This window comes from Neomonachus schauinslandi, chromosome 10 (assembly GCF_002201575.2).
Source record: "Neomonachus schauinslandi chromosome 10, ASM220157v2, whole genome shotgun sequence".
NCBI lineage: Eukaryota > Metazoa > Chordata > Mammalia > Carnivora > Phocidae > Neomonachus > Neomonachus schauinslandi.
The window spans coordinates 76,712,078-76,731,378 of NC_058412.1; the positions used below are offsets into that span (position 1 = coordinate 76,712,078).

General features: G+C 39.0%; 1 protein-coding gene across 1 annotated transcript in view; it reads left to right on the forward strand.

Moving 5' to 3' along the window:
- Window positions 1-6,763: 6,763 nt before the first annotated feature.
- The window catches only part of VWA3B (von Willebrand factor A domain containing 3B), a 208,277-nt gene continuing 195,739 nt past the window's right edge, over window positions 6,764-19,301 (forward strand). Inside the window, exons 1-2 of the mRNA XM_021701230.1 lie at window positions 6,764-6,959; window positions 16,972-17,066. Coding sequence (XP_021556905.1) covers window positions 6,764-6,959; window positions 16,972-17,066 — 291 coding nt within the window. The remainder of the gene's footprint in view (window positions 6,960-16,971; window positions 17,067-19,301) is intronic.

Here is a 19,301-nt window from a genome sequence, read left to right on the forward strand (position 1 = left end):
AGGCAGTACACCATTGCCAAGAGTGCCAACTGCCAACAATGCTCTGAGTCTGGACAGGGGCAGAAAAATTATTGTGGCCTGGGTGTCCATGAAGAGAGAAGAGCTTGAGCTGACCCTGAAGAGACCTGGGGCTCTGTGGCTCCCAAGCTAGTGTAATCCAGGTGAAAGGAGGTCGGGGGGTCTGAGTAAGGGTATGTGGTCAGAGGCAGGGACCATAAATGCTGGAGCATTTATGTTGTGGGCAGTGGCAAAGAGTCTGAAGCTAAGGTTGGGAGTGACACGATAAATGCCAATTATTAAGGTTGAGAGTAGGATACAAATGATCTGTGAAACGTAAATCCAAAGCAAATGTGTTCAAGTTCAGAACAATGATATATCACAACTGTGCTAAAGGTATTCTTATTCCAGACCACGCCACACACAAAAATGAGGTGAACCATCCTGTGGCTAGCCGAACTGAAGTCAGAATCAACTATGCAATACTTCAAAAGGACCTCAACTTCTGCTTACTTGTCTATCTATACTTTAAGTAATTAATGCTTAACATTTTCATATGAACTTACGCATGCAGGCACATACATATAATTGACAAAAGCATAGAGTCATCTGCAGTCACTTGCATGTAAGTGGCAAGTATCTCAGGGAAGGGAGAATGCATGGGGTGAAGGTGAGGAAAGGAGTGCCTGTGGGACTATGTAAGGCAGTGGATTTGGCTGGGTGAATGCTCTGCCCTCTATCTAACCCATGAGACCCAATAACATTAGTCTGGCAGGGTGTGGACAGCCGGGATTACTGTGGCATTGGCAAATGTGGGTGTGGCTGCTGTAGTACTTCCCTTCTGCACACAATCTTTTAGTACTGTTGAATTTTTGTTTGTTCTCTGGTGGTGTGGCTGCAGGGGTCATCTATAAGGCCAATGGTAGACAATCTGATAATTTTATGGAATGATTTGTGATCTGAAATCAAACCTGTTAGTACTTTTAAAGTTATAAAGGCATTAAAAGAATGCAGGAAAAATAACATCTAGTGGATGAAGTAGACTTTTTTTTGGGGGGGGGACAGAATTGTTCAGTTCTTTCTTTTTTTTTTTTTTTTAAGATTTTTTAAAATTTATTTGACAGACAGAGATAGCGAGAGCAGGAACACAAGCAGGGGGAGTGGGAGAGGGAGAGGCAGGCTTCCCGCGGAGCAGGGAGCCCGATGCGGGACTCGATCCCAGGACCCTGGGCTCATGACCTGAGCGGAAGGCAGCCGCTTAACGACTGAGCCACCCAGGCGCCCCCAGAATTGTTCAGTTTTACTGTTAACCATGTTTTTATTAGATATTTGACTCAAAAACCTACAAATGATCTGGTCACTTTTTGAGCTTTAAAATCTAAATCCACACTTTAATACCCCAACATAGTAAAACAATACTTGCCTGTGGGATCTTTTATTAAGGATTTAAAGATGCTTTTCATTAAGCACAAATTTATTTCCAAGTGACTGAAAAACCAGAGACCTCTATTTTGAGCTCCTTGCTTACTTGACACGGTAAAAATTAGGGTTAAGAATAAAGCCGAATGGAGAAAATAATGCTATAAGAATACCCCTACCTAATAGATAAGGGTATTTTTGGTAACTGGCAGCCCCTCCTCCAAAACTGCAGCTCAGTCTCACCTGTCTGAGCTTCACTCACACTAGCTCCACCGCTGAGCGATCTGTAACAAACTGCCCCACCTCTTTAAGCTTCTTTCCCTCAACTGTAAAATGAAGAACAATAGCTCTTCACACCGTTCAGGTGAAAATTAAACAAAATTACGCAGATGTAAGTGCTCTGCACGCTTTAAAGTAGGTACAGAAGTTAACCGTAATGTTTCCTGAGGTGCACTGGCCTCTCTCCCGCCTTGGGCGCCTTCCTCCACTATTTGCTCGCGCTCTCGCCCCTGACCGGGGCTCTTCTGCGTGCTTATCTGCTTGTTAACTTAATTAATAAATATTCACCGCCGTTGTTAATTTTCTCGGTAACAGTAAGCGCAGGGGACAATGCCATCCACCCTGTCCCCTAGCGTGGGGCTCTTGCTTTGGGTCCCAAAGCGCCTTGGGGATCCCGGACACCCACTCTCTCCACCTCACCCCTGAACTCGCTTCGGAGCCCCGCCCCTACAGCCCGCTGGCCCCGCCTCCCCTGGGCGCGCGCTCTGAGGGCGGGGCCGGCTCAGGGAGCCGCTCCGTGATTGGCCGCGTCCGAGCAACCGAGGCGACGCCGTGGTCAACTCGCCGCGCGGTGCGCGCTGGGGTCACAGAGAAATCGAACGTTTGGAATAATTCTTCGCGCCAAGCGGCCACCCTTCGCCTGCTGGAGTTGCTGCTTTATCAACCAGCGGGATGCGCGCCTCACCGGCCCTTTGGGGTCACAGGGCCCCCAGAGGATGGGAGGGCGGCTGCTAAACAGGAACCTTCTTGTCTTTCATCCGACAGATTACCTAGTAAGTGGGATGCGATCCCTTCCACGCCAGAGCCTTCGAGGCGCCGAGGTTTCCAGCAACCTGTGGAGGGAAAGCTTGGAATTACGCAGTTTCCGACTTGCACTGCCCTCCACAAAAGTTCAGCCACTTTTCCAGGTTCACTGAACTACTCTTTGGGTCAGGCTGAGACACAGGTACCCGACCCCTCCTGTTGCAAAGCTCTTCCCACCTTACCCCGCTCCCAGTGAAGCTCAGCTGCTCTGGTGGAGAACCAGCTTTCTTGGTTTCTGTCTTACCATAGGCCAGCAGTAATAAGAAGGTGAAGTGCACATGGGCTTTGGAGTTAATACAAGAACCAGGAGAAATTTATTTATTTTTAAGATTTTATTTATTCATTTGAGACACAGAGATAGAGAGAGAGAGAAAGCATGAGCAGGGAGAGAGGCAGAGGGAGAGGGAGAAGCAGGCTCCCCGCTGAGCCCCTAGCCCGATGTGGGGCTCGATCCCAAGACCCTGGGATCATGACCTGAGCCGAAGGCAGATGCTTAACCATCTGAGCCACCCAGGCGCCCCAGTAGAAATTTATTTTTAGGAAATAATAATAACATGAATAGTCTAAAACAAAGGGATCTGCGTGGATTACAGCTTTCTACAACTTTCTGGTCTGGAATATCCTCTGGCTCTCTTCCATTCTTCTACAAGTACGTGGTTTTCACAATCACGTCACTAAGACAAGCACCATTTTCTTTTCCTCTTTTTATATGGGCATACAACTTAATTAGTTTTAGTTTCCACTTTTATCTTCCTGGGAGCTCTTGGTTTCTTTCTTCTCAGAAATGACCTTCCTAGAGCAGACCTATTATCCTTAGATTTTCTTTTCTTGACCCCATTTTCTCAACTGTGGGCCAGTCCATTTCAGTCTCCTTGCCTCTGCCCACATTATTTGAGCAGATGATCACAGGCTAGACTTGCTCCTCAGGGCAGGAGAATGGAGCAAGGAGTAAATTAAGGGTTTCTGGAGGAGAGTTGCAACAGGATACCCATGGGGCTTCATCCCAGCTTCCTTTCTCCCTGGAAAAATTGTAATTCAAAACTCCCATAAATCACAAGATACATCCACCTAATCTAGACTTCATTTTCAGCAATGGATATAGGAAGTTGTGGGTGTTGATAATAAATCAGAAGTATACCTAATGTTTAAGCTGAATTAATGGACTTGAATCTGTGCGTTGTGCCTCAATCTCTGACCATATAGGAACTACTCTATTAAGCCATGCGAACTTCCTCAAGGTGCTCACCTCAGGATGACCTGGGGCATCTCTTGGCTGCCCCCTGTGGGCAGACTTTAGCAGCACAGGCTGACTGCCCTTGGCGCCTCTGGTTCCCTTAGTTGGGGCCTTTACTTGTGCCCACTTAACCTTTCTATTTTTTCCCCAAGCTCTGCCTGCCTGCTCCTACCTTTAGCTCAGACTTTCACTTTTTTCCCCCTGTTTATACTTCTTCATTCTCTTTTGGAAATCCCTTCCCATTTCCCCAAATTTTGCTCTTGGGATAGCTTTTAAAACAGGGCAGTGTTCTACTGGATTTGTTGTTTCTTGCTTCTGGATTCCTCTGTTCCCCAATTTGTAATAACCTCAGATGAAGAAATCCTGAAAAATCACAGTAATAATAGTAACAACAAAGTAATATCTGGAAAATAGTGTATCTTTATAGTATGACAGCTATTTCCTGATATTAGCCTTGTTTGAACTAAAAAATTGCTGCCTTGTTTGAAAATCAGTATTCTTAGTAATTCTGAGTGATCAATTTAATTCAATTCAGCACCCTTACAAAGTGCCTGCTATATTTAAGGCACTGTGCTGAGGACATTCATATAGTTTGTCCCTGTAGTCACTGAACCTTCTTTTAGTCTAGAGAGGATGAATCTGAAGTGCCCAAGGTCATATTGGTGAAGTGTCAAAGTGCAAGTTGGAGCTTTGCTGGGGAGATGCTGCAGAAGGTTGGTGAGGGGGTCTGGAGAGGCTTAATGGAGGAGGTAGAGCTTGAAATGGGCCTTGAAGTTTAAGATTTCACACAGGAGAACCGCCTGAGACCAGCTTGGAGCTAGGAAAGCAGGTGGGCAATGTGTGGAGGGGTTGCTTTGTCAGATCATTTGGCATCATTGCTCTGGCAGGCTTCCTTGCTCTGACAGTATCTCTTATCCAGTCTGAGTGGAATGATCCCTTCTGTTGGGAGATGCCCTTTCTTTCCTTCCCTGTTTTCTTGGGTTATTTCCATTGTCCAGGTGCTTTCATTTCTGATAATATGGGTCTTCTCAGGCTAAAAAATCTTAAGAGTCAAGATCTGAATCAGAATGACTCATACAGGGGCGCCTGGGTGGCTCAGTTGTTAAGCGTCTGCCTTCGGCTCAGGTCATGATCCCAGGGTCCTGGGATCAAGCCCCGCATTGGGCTCCCTGCTTGGCGGGAAGCCTGCTTCTCCCTCTTCCACTCCCCCCTGCTTGTGTTCCCTCTCTTGCTGTGTCTCTCTGTTGGATAAATAAATAAAATCTTCAAAAAAAAAAAAAAAAGAATGACTCATACAGGTTCTCAAATTCAGTAGAGCCATCCAGACCTTTTTAAAAATATTTATTTAAATTTTTTTAAGCCATGTGAGTGCAGGAGGCACTGGGGCATGCACCTTAGCTGGAGGATTCAATTGCCTTTTGTTTGGAAGCAAGAGTTGGCCTTAAAATGTACGACTCTTCTGAAACCTTTGTTTCCAAAATCCATTCTAGGAGCCTTATAAGGACAATTTACATGGCTGTTCTGCCTTTTTAACCTATGACATGTAGCTCCCTCTAGTAAGAAGAACATAGGACGTGGTTGAGTGTGTGTTAGGGAGAAGAAAGATGAACTGGAAATGATGAAATAATCAAAAATCTTTATTCTGAGCTTCCTTTTCTTGTTTCTATGGGAACCGTTAGCCAAATTTAAAAGTCCTTCAGCTGGCAGTCTTTGTTGGACAGATCTCAAAAAGAAAGTTGAAGTCTGTTCTTGTTTTCATGTTCTGTGAGTCTAAAGTAGGAGAAGCCCAAACTGAATAGCTCGTATGACTGGGAACTTGGGGGTAAAAAGGTACTTGGAGTAAAAGTGGGCATATAAATAAGGTACAATTACTAAAGGATAATGACTCTTAAATAATTTATTTGGACATAGCTCTTTCCAGTCTATCAAGTGCTTATCCATGCGTAACTCATTCATTGCTAATAATAATATATCTAATATTGTTTCATGAGAACTCCCTAGCTTATGTCCAACTGATTTCTGTATTTGACTGATTTTCATATCATAACAGAGACTTGCAGGGTATGTGGTTGGAGTTTTAGAAATGGGAAAAGGGAATATTTCTGTTGTTGAAAAGTTTTACAGTCCAGGGAACAAACATATGTGTTTCATACTCTGGGTACAGAGGTAAGCAGACCTTTCTTTTTCTCCCTGCCTGAAGTTGTGGTGAGTGGGTTAAGATTGCATTACAGTCTGGGCTACTCCTTCCCTCTTGTGTACAGGAGCTATATTTAGGCAGGTCTAGATAAGTTTAATATGTAGCATATTGCCTGGAGTTCAGTTGGTCCCAGAACAGCTGGCTACATGATTCAGAATGTTTAAGTCCAACTTTAAAATAAAACATTTGGAAAGTGAATCCATGTATTCTTGCTGGGCTGAGCTGTGATCTGGTTCCCACCCGGTCGCTAACTCCCCCTTAGACACTCTACCTGTAGAACAGGTATGTTTCCTCCCAGGGTTTTGCCCTCTGTATCCTCTTTGGAAGTAAAAGGTCAGGTGCAATTATAATTGGAATACTGATGTGTAATGAAGGTTCAGGAGCGAATGTGTATTTTCTAAAATGGAAGAGCTTTGCATTTTTTCTGATTATAAAAGTAAATCCGCTTTCAGAAATGTTTAAATAATGTGAACTTTTAAATAACATAGAAAAGGCAAAAACTACATATATTCCCACCACACAGATAAAACTACTATAAACTGTTGGCAGTTACCTTTCTAGATGTTTTTCTCTGCGTACATATGGGGATGTATGGATGGATATTGAACTTTATGGTTACATTTTAGCAATATATGTGGATATCTTCTTTGTCAGCAAATATGCATCTGTATTAAACATTTTTAATGGTAGATTGAATTCCACTTAATGACTGTGCTGTAATTAATATTAAACCCATCCTCTGTTGATGTTAGATTGTTTCCAAGTCTTCAGGAAGTCTGATTTTGACAATTGCCCTTATGGGAGGTCTCTGTGACTTAGATCCTAATTCAGAGATGGAGTTATCAGCCTCATCTTCCGCCATCTCTGAGCAGCAGCTGCAGGGGCCAGAGGGACAAAGCAACACCAAAACAGACTTGGCCGGGCAGAGTCTCATCTCATCTGAGGAATGGCTAAAACTGCATGGGCTTAAGAGCAACAAATTGACCTTGAAACAGATTCTGTCACAGATTGGATTCCCTCATTGTGAAGGTATAGTACTCACAAAGCAACACCGGTTGGGAAACCCAACCAGCATGCCATCCTTTAGCCTTTGAGGGGGCTGCATCACTTCTGAAGGGCCCCCCAAAACCACAGGCCTCTGAGCTTGTTTCGATCTCACATCCTTATCCATAAAAAATGTACATGGACCCCCAATATATGTTTGTTACATAGATATATGATTGTCAGACCACTTATTAAACATTGCTTAAATATTGCTTAATTTCATTCTTAGTCCTTTTAAAGATGAAATAAAAAAATAAATAGAAGTTGTACATATTCCAGCAGATGTCTTCTTCATCCCTTGGGATGCGCAAACCCCTTTAGGAGGCTGTTAAGACAATAGCTTTGTGTGGTTTCAGGGAGAATGTGCCGTTTTCCTGTTGTGGCCTCTCTTATGTGATGGGCTAGTTTTTCTAAACACACTGTTTAGAAGTTTGGTCCTGAACTCCCAGTAGTACTGCCCTCCAACAGGGAGTCTGGAGATGGGTGAGGGTGTGTTTTGTTTTTGTTTTTATTTATTTTCTGATGACATACTGGTTTGAGTTGTTCCTGAAATATAGGGCCTGGGGAGTCTTATGGAGTGTGAGATAGCCCACCTAGCAGGAGTGCCCTGTCCAACATGTCAGTAACACCCCACTTGAGGAGCACTCCTTCAATTAGGGCAATTGCCATTACTTGGATTTTACTCAGAAATTCTGGATTAGCCAATTAATTAATGAATTAAACACATATTTATTGAGTGGTCAATAATACTGTGTTTTGGAGATTTTTCACCAGTTCCTTTGGCAGCTTTGTTCCGTACTGGTGATAAGGAAGGTCTAGGGGATGTGGTTGTTATGGACTGATGTGGAGGCCCATTCTAATGACAAGGCCTTGCTTTTCAGAGCTCAGGCTGTGCATTCGTTCCCATTTATCCTTCCACAAGGGGTGATACAGCCCTGTATCTTCTAAATGCAGGGTGTGTGGGATTCCTATATAAGGAAACAAAGCAGTTTTATCTTGTATATAAACTATATTTCAGTAACTATAATGCAGTCATTAAAATAGCAAAAATAGCAGTTCTTTATATTTTGCCAAGGTTTTTTCAGTCTAAGGTCATGGAAGATACTGCTCTATGATTTTATTTTCTTTTAATGCCCTTGTTAGGTTTTGGCATCAGGATTATGTTGGGCTCATAAAATGATTTGAAAGTATCCCCTCCTCCTGTGTGTTCTTTTTTTTTTTTTATGTGGTGTTCAGTGATTCATTGTTTGCGTATAACACCCAGTGCTCATTACAACATGTGCCCTCCTTAATAACCATCCCTGGACTACCCCATCCCCCCTCCCCCCTCCCCTCTGAAACCCTCAGATTGTTTCCTGGAGTCCATAGTCTCTCATGGTTCATCTCCCCCTCTGATTTCCCCCACTTCAGTTTTCCCTTCCTTCCACTAATGTCCTCCGTGCTATTCCTTATGTTCCACATATGAGTGAAACCATGTGATAATTGTCTTTCTCTGCTTGACTTATTTTACTTAGCATAATCCCCTCCAGTTCCGTCCATATTGATGCAAATGGTAGGTATTCATCCTTTCTGATGGCTGAGTAATATTCCATTGTATATATGAACCACATCTTTATCCATTCATCTCCTGAAGGGCATCATGGCTCCTTTTACAGTTTGGCTATTGTGGACATTGCTGCTATGAACATTGGGGTGCATGTGCACTATCTTTTCACTACATCTGTGTCTTTGGGGTAAATACCCAGAAGTGCAATTGCTGGGTCATAGGGTAGCTCTGTTTTTAACTCTTGTATGTTCTGATGGTGCTTTTATATGGGTGGTACTATTTCTTCTTTAAATGTTTGATGGAATTCACTAGTGAAACTTACCTGAGCCTGGAGTTGTGTTTGTAGGAAAAGTTTGATAAGAAATTCTGTTCTGTAATAGGCATAGAGATTTTCTGTTTCATCATGCCAATTTTGGAAAGTTATGTTTTTCAAGGAATTTGTCCATTTCATCAATGTTTTCTAATGTATTGACAAAACATGTTTCATAATATTTCCTTAACATTTTTTAATACCTGTAGAATCTAAAGATGTTCCCTCTTTCATTTCAGATATAATTTGTGTTTTTTTTTTCTCACTTCTTTCCTGATAAGTCTTTTTCAGGGTATATCATAACTCTTCAAAGAACCAAATTTTGGGTTTTTTTTTTTTTTCCTGTTCTTTGTTTTCTATTTCATTGATATCTGCTTCGACCTTTATTATTTATTTTCTTCGACTTACTTTGAGTTTAATTTACATTTCTTTTTCTAGCTTGAAGTGGAAACTTAGATAATTGATTTTAAGCCTTTCTTCTCTTCTCATATAGTCATTTAAAATTCCTCTAAGCATTGCTTTAGCTGAATCCAAATCTTGATAGGTAATATTTTCATTGTCATTGAGTTCAGAATATTTTTTTCTCTTGGGACTTTTTTCTTTGATTCATTTTTAAGAGAAATGTTTAACTTGTAAATATTTTAGGATTTTAAAGGAATCCTTGTTATCTAATTTACTGCTATTTATGTCAGAAAACATAGCCTGTAACACTTTCATCTTTTGAAATGTGCTGATATTTGTGTTATGTCCCAGCATGTATCTTGGTGCACATTTCATGTACACTTGAAAAGAATGTGTATTCTGCAGTTGTTAGATAGTATTTATAGATGTTCATTAGTTCACGATGGTTGGTTTTATTCTATTATAGAGATGTGCAGTGTCTTTAGAGATTTTCTTGCCTAGTGGCTTTGTCCATTTCTCCCTATAGTTCTATCAGTTTTATTCATGTAGTTTGAAACGCTAAATACATACACATTTAGGATTGTCATAGCTTTCTGATGAATTAAATGTCCATCTCTGTCTCAGATGGTAGTCCTCGTTTTGACGTTTACTTTGATATTGATACAACCACTACAGCTTTCTTATCCTTCATTTGCATGGGGCATATGTTTTCAGTCTTTTGCTTTCAAACTATGTGTAGTCTCTCTATTTAAGGAGTGCCTCTTTAAGCCATTCTCATAATCTCTGTCTTTTAATTGTAGTGTTTGGTTCTCTACATTTAATGTAATAATTGATGCAGTTAGAGTTAGGTATGCCATTTTACTATTTGTCTTACCTTTTTCTTTCCTCTGTTTCTCATTTCCTGCCTTCTTTTGGGTAAATTGAATATTTTTTAATATTTCATTTCATCCCATTTAAACTTCAGTAGGCTTTTTAGGTATGCCTTTTTGCATTATGTTTTCAGTGGTTGCTCTAGTGATTATATCCTTGTCACAGTCTGCTAAAAATTAGCTTTGTACTACATCATGTAAGATGTAAGAATCTTGCAGCAGTATAACTCCACTTAGCCCCACTCCTGTCCTTGGTATTATTGTTTTAATGTATTTTATTTTATATACATCATAAATCTTACAAGCCAATGTTATAATTACTGCTTTAAAAAGTCATTTGTCTTATAAAGAAACTGAGTGGGGAAAAAATAGCATTTTACAATCCACATATTTACTATTTATAATATTCATCCTTCCTGTAAGACTTACAGTTCCATCTGGTGTTTGTTTCTAAAGAATTTCTTTTAAGCATTTCTTGTAGTGCAGGTCCTGCGAGTGGATGGATTTTCTTAGTTTTTGTTTATCTGATTTTGTTTTTATTTTACCTTTTTTTTTTTTTTTTGGATGATTGGTTGTTACTTTTTTTTTTTGGAGAGAGAGAGCACACGAGTGCGCATGTGCGTGCTCATGCATGTACTTGTGCCATGCTAGGGGAGGGGCAAAGGGAGAGGGAGATAGAGAATACCAAGCAGTCTACACCCAGTGCAGAGCCCGATGCGGGGCTTGATCCCACAACCTTGAGATCATGACCTGAGCCAAAATCAAGAGTCAGACACCTAACCAGCTGAGCCACCCAGATGCCCCATTGGTTGATACTTTCTATCCTGAAATAATGATAGCTTTATAGGAAGTTGCAAAGATAATATAGACAGATCCCAAATACCCTTCCCTGAGTTTCTCGTAATGGTTATATCTTATAAAGTTAGAGTATAATATCAAATCCAGGAATTTGACGTTGATGCACTGTATGTGAATAATTCTGTGTAATTTTACCACTTGTGTAGATTTGTGTAACCATCACCACAATCAAGATACATAACTGTTTATCACCACAAAGATCTCCCTTGTGCTACCCCATTATAGTCGTACAGATACCCTACCCCCAATATCCTTAACTCCTGGGAATCACCAGTCTCTTTTCTATCTCTAATTTTCTCATGTAGAGAATGTTTATATAAATGGAATCATGTAGTATGTGACCTTTTGAGATTGACATTTTTTCATTTGGTATTATTTCTTTGAGGTTCATCCAAGTTGTTGCATATAGCAATGGTTTGTTTCTTTTTATTGCTGTAGTATTCCAGAATATGACTGTACCACTGTTTGTTTAGCCAGTCACCATTAAAGACATCTGGGTAGTTTCCAGTTTGGGGCCATTACAAATAAGTCTGCTGTGAGCAGTTGTTTACAGGTTTTTGCGTGACCGTAAGTTTTCCTTTCTCTGGGATAAATGCTCAGGAATGTAATTGCTGTGTGGTAAGTGTGTGTTTATTTTTTGTTTTGTTTAGTTTTATTTTGTCTTGTTAAGAAACTGCTAAATTTTTCCAGGGTAGCTGTATTATTCACTTCAGTAATATATGAGAGAGACAGTTTCTCCACATCATCACCAGCATTTGGTATTGTCACCATTTAAAAGTTTTAGCTGTTCTAATAGTTGTGTAGTGATATTTCACTGTGGTTTTAGTCTGTATTTCCCTAATATCTAGTTTTGTTGAACATCTTTTCATGTGCCTATTCTGTATATTATCTTTGGCAAAATGAATGTTTCATGTCTTCTGATCATTTTCTAATTAAATTTTTTCAATGTTGAGTTTTGAGAGCTCATTATATATTCTAGATATGAGTCCTTTGTCACGTATGTGGCTTGCAGATATATTTTCTTAGTCTGTAGCTCACCTTTTCATCCTCTTAAGAGAGTTTCTCAGAGCAAAAGTTTTAAATTTTGGTGACTTTATTGATTTATCTATTATTTTCTTATATGGATCTTGCTAATTCTCAAAGACTTTCTCCTATATTTTTACTAAAAGTTTTGTAGTTTTACACCTTATATTTAGCCCATGATCAATTTGAGTTACTTTCTGTTTAAGTTTCATTTTTGGATTCTGGATATCCAGTTGCTCCAGCACCTTTATTTAAAATCAAAATCAAAAGCTTTTGTACAGTGAAGGAAATCATCAACAAAGAGACACCTATTGAATGGGAAAAGATATTTGCAAATAATATATCCAAAGTATATAAAGGGCGTACACAACTCAACACCAAAAAAAACACAAACAACCTGATTTAAAAATGGGCAGGGAACCTGAATAGACATTTTTCCAAAGAAGACATCCAGATGGGCAATAGACTCATGAAAAGTTGCTCAACGTCACTCATCATCAGGGAAATGCCAATCAAAACCAAATGAGATATCACTTCACACCTGTCAGGATGGCTAAAGTAAAAAATGCAAGAAATAACAAATGTTGGTGAAGATGTACAGAAGAAGGAATCCTTGTACACTGGTGGTGGGAATGAAAACTGGTGCAGCCACTATGGAAAACAATGTGGAGGTTCCTCAAAAAATTAAAAATAGAACTACCATATGATCCAGTAATTCTACTACTCTGTATTTACTCCAAGAAAAGGAAAACACTAATTTGAAAAGATTTGCACCCCTATGTTTATTACAGCATTATTTACAATAGCCAAGGTATGGAAGCAACCTAAGTGTCCATCGATAGACTAATGGATAAGGAAGATGTGGTATATATATATACAGTGGACTATTATGGCTCCATAAAAAGGATGAGATCTTATCATTTGCAACAATAAGGATAGACCTAGAGGGTATTATGATAAGTAAAATAAATCAGACTGAGAAGGATAAATACTATATGATTTTATTCATGTGGAATCTAAAAAACAAAGCAAATGAAGAAAACAAACAAAAAGCAGAGTCAGACCTATGCAGAGGACCTATGTTGGTTGCCAGAGTTGGGGTGGAGTGGAGGACATAGGATTCCAGTTATGGAATGAATAAATCACAGGAATAAAAGGCACAGCAAAGGGAATATAGCCAAGTATAGTGACATAGTGTAGCTACACTTTACGGGGAGCATATATTGTTTTGAGAAGTTGAATCACTATGTTGTACACCTGAAACCAATGTAGCATTGTATGTCAGCTGTATGAAAATTTTAAAAAATGAAATAATAAAATCAAAGACTGTCCTTTCTGTTTTGAATTGCTTTTGCATTTTTGTTAAAAATTAGGTGGTTGTACTTGTATGGGGCTATTTCTGGATTCTCTATTTTGTTTTATTTATCGGTGTGTCTGTCTCTCTACCAATACCATACAGTCTAGATTACTATAACTGTGTAATGTCTTGAAATGGGCAGACTGATTTCTCCAGTTTAATCTTTTTCAAAATTGTTTTAGATGTAATTTCTTTGCCTTTTCATATAAATTTTAGAATAACCATGTCTGTGTCTACAAAAATATTGCTGGGATTTTGACTGAAATTGCATTAAACCTGTGTGTCAATTTAAGTAGAATTGACATCTTTACTATGTTGAGTTTTCCAGTCCATAAATATGGAATACCTTTCCATCTATTTACATCTTTGATTTATTTCATCAGCTGTTGTAATTTTCAATATACAAGTCTTGCACATGTTTTGTATTTTGTTTTTCTAAGCAATTGTTAATGCTTTTGTGTTTTTAATTTTGGTTTCCACATGTTCATTGCTAGTATATAGAAATATGGCTAATTTTTTTATGAGGATCTTCTATCCTGTGACGTTATTGAACTCACTAGTTCTAAGGATTTTTTTGTTGCTTTTGATTCCTTGGGATTTCTTGGTAGACCATCATGTCCTCTCCAGATAGGGAAAGTTTTCACTCTTCCTTTTGATGTGTATGCCTTGTATTTCCTTGTCTTACCATGTGCTGGCTGGCTAGAACTTTCAGTACCATGTTGAACAGCAATGGTGAGAGTGGACATCTTTACCTCATATCAGATCTTCAGGGAAAGTTTCAATCTTTTACCACTAACTATAATGTTAGCTGTAAGTTTTTTATAGAATTAAAAAAAATCAAGTTGAGGAAGGTCCCTTATATTCCTAATGTGCTGAGAAATTTTACCATGAATGGGTATTGAAGTTTTCTGTGTCAATTGAAAGGATTATGTGATTTCTTTTCTTCCCTAGGCTGTTAATTTGGTTGATTATATTGATTGGTTTTTGAATATTGAGCCAATATAGCTAATACATTTTTGCACATGTAATCATAAAGGATATTAGTCTGTGGTTTTCTCTTTTTTTATACTGCCTTTGTCTGGTTTTGGTGTCAGGGTAATATTGGCTTCATAGAATGAGTTGGGAAATGTTCCCTTGTCTTCTGTTTTCTGGAAAATATGTAGAATTTTAATTATTTCTTTTTTTATTATTATTATGTTATTTAATCACCATACATTACATCATTAGTTTTTGATGTAGTGTTCCATGATTCATTGTTTGCGTATAACACCCAGTACTCCATGCAGAACGTGCCCTCTTTAATACCCATCACCAGGCTAACCCATCCTCCCACCCCCCTCCCCTCTAGAACCCTCAGTTTGTTTTTCAGAGTCCATCGTCTCTCATGGTTCATTTCCCCGAATTTTAATTATTTCTTATATGTTTGGTAGAGTTCTCCAGAGAACCTATCCAGTCCTGGGGATTTCTGTTTGAGAAGTTTTTAATTATAAATTCATTTCCTTATTAGATATAATCTATTTCATATTAAGAAAGTTGTGGTAGTTTGTGTTTTTTGTGGAATTCATTCATTTCATCTAAGTTGTGTACTATATGTGTGTGGAGTTGGTTATAGTATTCCATTATTCTTTTGATGTCTGAAAGGTCTTTTTTTTTCCTGTTTCATTCCTGATACCAGGAATGATTTTTTTTTTTTTTTTAAAGATTTTATTTATTTGACAGAGAGAGATACAGCGAGAGAGGGAACACAAGCAGCGGGAGTGGGAGAGGGAGAAGCAGGCTTCCCACAGAGCAGGGAGCCCGACGCGGGGCTCGATCCCAGGACCCTGGGATCATGACCTGAGCCGAAGGCAGACGCTTAACGACTGAGCCACCCAGGCGCCCCCATACCAGCTTTTTATTTAATTGATTTTCTTTATTGCCTTCCTGTGTTCAATTTTCTTGATTTCTGTTTTGGTGTTTATTATGTATTTCCTTCTGCTTACTTTGGATTTGTTTTGCTGTTCTTTTTTACTTTCTTCATATGGGGACTTAGATTATTGACTTGTGACTTTTCATTTCTTCTTATATAAGCATTGCTTAAGCTGTGTTCCTCACATTTTTTATAGGTTGTGTTATCATTTTCATTCAGTTTAAAGTATTTTTTAAATTTCTGTTGAACTTCCTTTTTGACCCATGGATTTTTCAGAAGCATGTTATTTAGTTTCCAAGAATTTGGACATTTTCTTGTTATCTTTTTGTTACTGATTTCTAGTTTGTTTCCATTGTGGACAGAGAACATACTCTGGTTTTAGTTCTTTTAAATTTTTTGAGTTTTTTTTTTTTAATAGCCATGGATATGACTTGTCTTGGTGTATATTCTGTGCTTGTAAAAGAATGTGTATTCTTCTGTTGTTGTGTAGATTTTTCTATAAATGTCAATTAAATCCTGTTTGTTGATGGTGTTGTTGAGTATCATTGCTGACTTTTTGTCTAGTTATTCTATCAATTGTTGAGAGAGCAGTATTGAAATCTCCAATTAGAGTTGTGAGTTTGTCTTTTTTTTTCCTTTCAGTTCCATCAGTTTTTGCTTAAGATATTTGCAGTCTTTTTTTTGTGCATACACATTTAGGATTGCTATGTCTTCCTGGTGGGTTGACACAAATTTGTATAATGTTCTGCTCTATCCCTAGTAATAGTCTTTGCTCTTTAGTTTACTTTTCTGATATTAATATAGTCAATCTGCTTTCTTTTTATTTAATACTTAAATGGTATCTTTTTTCATTCTTACACTTAGCTTATATATGTCTTTATGTTTGAGGCAAGTTTCTTGTAGATACCCTATTGTTGGGTCATTATTTTAAATCCTCTTTGCAATCACTAATTTTTTCTCTGTTTTTAAATTTATTAGGTATTTATTTTAATTCCAGTATAGTTAATGTACAGTGTTATCTTAGTTTCAGATATACAATATAGTGATTTGATAATTCCATACATCACCCAGTGTTCATCATGACAAGTACAGTCCTTAATCCCCATTGCCTATTTCACCCATCCCCCCACCCACCTACCCTCAGATAATCACCAGTTTGTTCTCTATGGTTAAGAGTCTGTTTCTTGGTTTGTCTCTCCTGTTTTTTTTCTTTGCTTGTTTCTTAAATTCTACATATGAGTGAAATCATATGGCATTCAGCCATAAAAAAGAATGAAATCTTGCCATTTACAATGACATGGATGGAGCTAGAGAGTATAATGCTAAGTGAAATAAGTCAGTCAGAGAAAGCCAATCACTATCTTTTAATTGTTTTACTCAGGCCATTTACATTTAATGTAATTATTAATTTGTTAGGGCTTAGACTGCGTATTGCCTTTTTGACCTTTGCCTTAATCATTGTGGACAAAAGAACCAGGAGACCAAGAAACAAACCTTGTTTTTCCTCTCTGTGCGTTTGTGCATTAAAGGATTATGCATGTCATAAATAGTTAGCTTATATAATAGCACCTAGAAACACCTCATTTAGGACAGAATACCAAGCATCATAGATTTTTGGTGTCACTGGGGATATAATTTGAATGGTGTCAGAGAAGAACATTTTGAAATAAAAATAAACATTGATAATGCACCATTTTGACTACTTTTCTTTATAAAAATGCAGATTATGTGACTTCTCTGGGGAGACTTGTGGCTTCCCGGTATGCTGATGGCCTGTTTCCACAGTTCTACAGACCTGAAGATGGCAGAGTATACAACGTAAGTCGTAAGTCGGAGTTCCCTTGATGGACAGGCCCTGTGACATGCTTCTAGGTCTGGGAGTGGCCTATGTGGAGAGGCGCACACTGCTTCCTATTGATGCAGTGGATCCAAGGCCTTATCAGGGCTAGAGGCTTTCTTGTGACAGTGTGAAGAGTGCTGAAAGTTACGGCTTAGGACCTGGGAAGGGAAGCACTTGACCTGTTAGAGATGAGTGCATGAAGCTGTTGACCAGAAAGTAAAAACCTTTGCATATCAGTACCTTGTTTTTCCTTGAAAATAAAGAAGAAGAGTAGTATGACCAAGGTTAGCACACAAGCAAGAGCAGCTGCTGACCTGACAAATGCCCTGGGAATAGAGGGCCACTTTTACATGTAGTCATGGACAGAGCAAGCGGCACCTGTTACTGGAGTCCTGAATTCCGACAATTCAGTACGTGACTCGTGTACCCCCATAAGGTGTCTGGCCCTGCACATACCCTGGCCCACCACAGGGAGCTCACAAAGATGCATGTCCCATCAAATCACTTTATGGATATTTGTTTGTGTCAGTGCACATCTATGTACCACCTGGACTGTTACTTCTAAATATTGAAAAAGTTTAGGAGTGCCTGGTTGGCTTAGTTGGTAGAGCATGCGACTCTTGATCTCAGAGTTGTAAGTTCAAGCCCCACGTTGGGTGTAGAGATGACTTAAAAATTCAAATCTTAAAAAAAGTTTAAATTACTTTTTAAACTTAGCCTGGTTCTAAGCAATAATATCCATAGAATCTTGAGTTTGCTGTGCTCAATATATATATATTTTTTAATTTTATTATGTTATGTTAGTCACCATACAATACATCATTAGTTTTTGATGTAGTGATCCACGATCCATTGTTTTCGTATAACACCCAGTGCTCCATGCAGTACATGCCCTCCTTAATACCCATCACCGGGCTAACCAATCCCCCCTCCCCCCTCTCCTCTAAAACCCTCTTTGTTTCTCAGGTCTATAGTCTCTCATGGTTCATCTCTCCCTCCAATTCCCCCCCGCCCATTTTTCCCTTCCTACTCCTAATGTCCTCCATGCTATTCCTTATGTTCCATAAATAAGTGAAACCATATGATAATTGACTTTCTCTGCTTGACTTATTTCACTTAGCATTATCTCCTCTAGTCCCATCCATGTTGATGTAAAAGTTGGGTATTCATCCTTTCTGATGGCTGAGTAATATTCCATTGGATATATGGACCACATCTTCTTTATCCATTCATCTGTTGAAGGGCATCTCGGCTCTTTCCACAGTTTGGCTATTGCGGACATTGCTGCTATGAACATTGGGGTGCATATGGCCCTTCTTTTCATGACATCTGTGTCTTTGGGGTAGATACCCAGTAGTGCAATTGCTGGGTCATAGGGTAGCTCTATTTTTAAATTTTTGAGAAACCTCCACACTGTTTTCCAAAGTGGCTGTACCAACTTGCATTCCCACCAACAGTGTAAGAGGGTTCCCCTTTCTCCACAACCTCTCCAACATCTGTTGTTTCTTTCCCTGTCCATTTTGGCCATTCTAACTGGTGTAAGGTGGCATCTCATTGTGGTTTTGATTTGGATTTCCCTGATGGCTAATGATGATGAACATTTTTTCATGTGTCTGTTAGCCATTTGTATGTCTTCTTCAGAGAAGTGTCTGTTCATCTCTTCTGCCCACTTTTTGACTTGATTATTTATTTTTTGGGTGTTGAGTTTGAGAAGTTCTTTATAGATGTTGGATACCAGCCCTTTATCTGTAGTGTCATTTGCAAATATCTTCTCCCATTCTGTGGGTTGCCTCTTAGTTTTGTTGACTGTTTCCTTTGCTGTGCAGAAGCTTTTTATCTTGATGAAGTCCCAAAAGTTCATTTTTGCTTTTGTTTCACTAGCTTTTGGAGATGTATCTTGAAAGAAGTTGCTGTGGCCGATGCCAAAGAGGTTACTGCCTATGTTCTCCTCTAGGATTTTGATGGATTCCTGTCTCACACTGAGGTCTTTCATCCACTTTGAGTTTATCTTTGTGAATGGTGTTAGAGAATGGTCGAGTTTCATTCTTCTGCATGTGGCAGTCCAGTTTTCCCAGCACCATTTATTGAAGAGACTGTCTTTTTTCCATTGCATGTTTTTTTCCTGCTTTGTCAAAGATTATTTGACCATAGAGTTGAGGGTCCATATCTGGGTTCTCTATTCTGTTCCATTGGTCTGTATGTCTGTTTTTGTG